A 4,644-nucleotide genomic window follows, 5' to 3' on the forward strand; every position below is an offset into this window, starting at 1 on the left:
TTATTTTTGCTGCTTTCAATATAACTTCTATAATCTTTCCCTCTATACTTTCTATATCTAGATTTAAATTGACTTCATTCATATATTTCTCACATAAATATTTTAATGCATTCCATTTTGCCTTACCAAATATCCACCTTTCCTGCCTTTCTACCACCTCCTTCTCTTTAGAAATAAGAATTTTACAAAAAATTGGAAAATGATCACTACCTACTGTTGTTTCTTGTTCTATTTCCCACTCACATAATCCAACTAAATCTCTAGACACCAGAGTTAAATTTACAGCTGAGAATTTTCTTGTATGCACATCTATTCTTGTTCCTCTTCCATCATTCATACATACTAATTGATTATCTTCCAACAGTTGTTCTATTACATCTCCATTTGTATCTTTTCCCTGCCCTCCCATAAACTGTTATGGGCATTAAAATCTGCACACCAAATAACTTTATTTCTATTTTGTCCCTGAATTTCTTTTAATTTATCCAGCTCTAATCTTTCACATGGATTGTAATAATTTATTATAATAAATGAATCTCCATTTATCCAAATCTCCACAATTAAAAACTCATTGTCTTTTCCTCTCTTAACTACTCTAAATGACAACCCCTCCCTAATGAAAAAGGTACATCCCCCACCATTACCTTCAATCTGATCAAATCTAATAGCAGAATAATTTAAGATTCTAAAATCTAATTGGCGTTTTAACCAAGTTTCTTGTATACAAATAACCTCTGGAGCTTCTTCTAATTTATCAATAAAATGCTTTAATTCCTGTCCATTTGATATTAAACTTATTGCATTCCACTGAAGAATCAAGACCACAGCATGACTATCCGATCCATTCTGCCTCCTGACTGGCCTGAATGCTGAGGTCATCTCTCATTTCCTCCCATGTTGATTCATCAATGTTATGATTTGCTGCCGCTTTCACTATTACTTGAATTCTGTCTGATTTTGACTTAATTTCCATTGTTGCATTTATAACCCCTGCAATGAACATCACTGGCGTTTCTAAATCCACATACACTTTATTTTCTTTTGTTTGGTTTAACTCTGTACTCATCCTGTTTTCCCCCCACCATCTGTTCTTTGCTTTACCATTTTAACAGCTTCTGGATACTATAGTTTATTGTGTATTCTGACTTGTTGAACCTGCACCTCCTTCTTCATAACTTCACAACCCCCATACGCCACACTGTGGCTGCCACCACAATTACAGCATTTTGGCTGCTTGCTCTTATTGCACTGTTCATATTCATGAACACACGATGTGGTAAGTTTTCAACTTACATGAAGGAAAGATAGATAGAGATCAGAAGGGAGCTCTGAGTGAGGCCTATTGTGTTATGAGAAAGGACAGGAGGCCATAAAATTAGCATCTGCAGGAAGGCAGTATCACTTGGATGAGCGTGCGAGAGAAAAGTTTGCTCTGTTCATGGAAGATCATCAAAAGTCTTCCAAACTAGCATATCTGGGATGGTGTGAAGATTGGTGAAAATACTGAATACAATATAGAATATCTAAAACCACTATCATCTAATTTGTAAGACATTTTTCTTAGTTATTAACACCATGCTCTGATTGAAAATAGTCTAATTATAGTTTTAGAATTAATAATTTTAATTAGTGTCTAATTCATTCTGAAATTGTAATATCTGTTAGTATATCAGAATCAAATAGAAAATGTGTGAAAGAAAATCTTTTGTATAGTATTTGAAAATTGCTCAAGTTTATGGTGAAAAGTTCTTGGAAAATTATTGTGTTAATTCTTATACTCAGGATTGAGTCTTTCATTTGATAGGTTAGAAAAAGGAATTTCACCCCATTCTGCCCCACTGATTTTTGTGTTACTTTTGGTTTACAGCAAGAGTCAATCTTTTGAAGTGCTGAATGACAGGAAAACAAATGAGGTCTGTGTAGATAACTTTTACTTCAACTTCCTACAGGATTTTAAGTTTCTCTTTGAGGTATCTGAGTACGGAGAAGACAGGAGAGATTCTAGGTTTCACACTTATCTGTGAAATGCCTATCTCTGTTTTTCTCTGCTCAGAAAGCCATAAAACAGCAGGAGTTCAGGACAGTTAATGTGGAACTCTGTTCTTGGTTGTTTAGAAAGGGACAGTTGCTCTCAGAATTGAACAGATGTCGAGGGAGGATACAACTTAAAAGAAAGTTTGAGACAGCTTCCAGTTGGACAAGCAGAGATACACCTTATTTGAATCTATTAAAGAGAAAATCACGCCTTTACTATAAAAGTTTGTACACAGGAGTAACAAGTCAGATTTGCTTTTGCAACTCTCCAAAGAGGTCTTTGCTTTTCTTTCTTTCTTCTTATTTTCTATTTGTCTCAGCTAAATTGAATGTCTGTTTTAGTTTGTATGAAGTGTCTGTGTTGTTGATGTCATGTTATACTTTAAATGTTTGAATAAACTCTGAAAATGTATGACGTGGAGCGTTAACTGTCATCTCTATGTGGCTTTTGTTTCCACGTATGGAATCATTGAATCCGGGAGCACAAGAGAATATAACGAGCCAGAAGTTAATGATTTTGTTCTCTACACTACCCAGCCACATACAGATGTCCTCAGTACTGACAGTCTCATTAAACATCCTCATCATTTCAATCATCATTTTCAGGGAGTTGTCAGTCAGTTTCTCGACATCAAATGCTGAGAACTGGGTCTTTGCATTTTCAAAGTGCATCCAAAAATTCTTGTACACACCGATACAAAAACTTACATATCCTCTATTGAAAGGCAGGGTGAGCATACAAATTAGGTCATCTGGCTTGAACTTGAGTGTTTGCTGAATCAATTTTCTTGAAAAATCCAACTTCAACATTCCCATAGACTTACCTTCTTCTCTTTCTTTAAATAAAAAGCGAACACTGTGGTGCCTCTGCATGCCAGCATGTTTAGCTGCCATGGTGAAAGCAACACCAATTAAAGGCCAAAACCTTTAGTAAAAACAATAAATAACTAAAACCAAACACATAAATATATATACAAAACTAAAAGGAAGAGATTTTTTTCCACTATTTAGAGGTCAATATTTCAATTTGATATATTTATTCAATATTTATTGAAACTCTAAAACAGGGTAACAGCCAAGTTACAAAGACTTCTACTATCACCACCCAATGGAGGCAACTTTTTCACCTTAAACATTTTAAAACAAATTTTTGTGACAAATAAAAAAGTGGTTTAATTAGTTACTGCTGGTGGTGGTGACACAATGCATTATGGGATACCTTGCTGTCACAAATAAACATATGTCCTAAAAACTCAGTTATTGGAACATATAAAAACAAATGAAATTATGTTGTATGATTAAAGTATTGCAAACCTAAAATAACTTGATACATTTTGTTTAGTTGTACATAAACTAAATGGCCACCTTCATGACTTCTAGCTCAAAATCAGCTGGTCTGTTGGTGCTTCGGAACTCTGATGGCTTAAGGGTTGATGTTTTGAATTATTGAATGATCACAGTAAAGAAAACAAGATTTTTTTTATTTTTATTTTGTTGTGTGGATTAACTTAAAAAGATAGGCTCTTCGTGCTTAAACAATTTATTTTCTGAAAAAATTACAATCCCTTGTATCTTGAACAATTTTTGACCTCAATACTAAATATATTTGTGTAAAGATACCTACTTGAATTTTTATGGTTAATTTCACAGATTCAGTTATGTTACATTTTATTCACCACAAAATTATGTAGAAAATCACTGTAATAGAATTGAAAATGTGGAAAATATTCTTTAGCACTGCCTCAAATGTACACTTAAGAAACTTTTAAGATCTTAGTGAGAGCGGTGTGCAAGGGATGGGACATGGAAAGAATTATTGCTACAGATGTTAGTGTTAAAGAAATATAAAACAGCAGCTGATCTTGCTATGATTTAGCGTTTTGTCCTACACCCTCCGATGAGGTAGGTGGCGGTATGACCCTCTAGCGGGTATAACAATGCCTCATTAAGCAGGAAAGAGCATTAGTCCTTGTGTGACCTCAGGTTCGGAGCTCGGTGGGAATCGGTAATTAAAAAGCGGGTTTCCATCCAGCCAGTCTGTAATGGCCCAGCTGCTCCCGAAGAAGCTTTACCATCTTCACAGCTCGGTGAAACGGTAAGAGTTTCAGTTGGTTCCAAACAACATGTCGTCGTGTTAGCTCGGTTCGACAGCGCACCTCATCTTTTTGACATGTGTGTCTCTGTCTGTCTGTGTTGATACACGTATGCGCGCGTGTGTGCGTAGCTGTATATGTCCTTGCATATCACTCGCAGGTTCCCAGCCAGTGTCCCCAGCTGTCCCGACTTCCTTCCTCCACAGTCACGGAGCTCAGCTGAGCTCCAACCGGACGTCGTTGGTCCGCTGCGGGCGGCAGAAGTATCAGCGGCAGTACCCGGTGCTCCTGGTCCGCCCGGACGGCTCCACCGTTAGCATCAGATACCAGGAGCCCAGACGGCTTCTCCTGGTGAGTGACCGGCTGGGGCTTTCTGTTCATGGTCCTTCCCTTTCTTTTCTACGGAGCCCCCCAGGGGACATAGGGATTTTTTTTCTTCTGCGTTCCCTCGCAAAAGGTTTTGCGTTCCCTCACAATAATCTACTGATCAGTTCATGCGGCATAATTGATACTGTAA

At 36.9% G+C, this 4,644-nt stretch overlaps 1 protein-coding gene across 1 annotated transcript in view; it reads left to right on the forward strand.

Annotated features, from left to right (window-relative positions):
- Positions 1–3,818: 3,818 nt before the first annotated feature.
- The window catches only part of mrpl55 (mitochondrial ribosomal protein L55), an 8,350-nt gene continuing 7,524 nt past the window's right edge, over positions 3,819–4,644 (forward strand). The window contains exons 1-2 of the mRNA XM_007578183.2: positions 3,819–4,129; positions 4,259–4,478. Coding sequence (XP_007578245.1) covers positions 4,077–4,129; positions 4,259–4,478 — 273 coding nt within the window. The 5' untranslated portion in view covers positions 3,819–4,076. The remainder of the gene's footprint in view (positions 4,130–4,258; positions 4,479–4,644) is intronic.

The sequence above is a fragment of the Poecilia formosa genome, unplaced genomic scaffold (genome assembly GCF_000485575.1).
Source record: "Poecilia formosa unplaced genomic scaffold, Poecilia_formosa-5.1.2 Scaffold470, whole genome shotgun sequence".
Taxonomy (NCBI): domain Eukaryota; kingdom Metazoa; phylum Chordata; class Actinopteri; order Cyprinodontiformes; family Poeciliidae; genus Poecilia; species Poecilia formosa.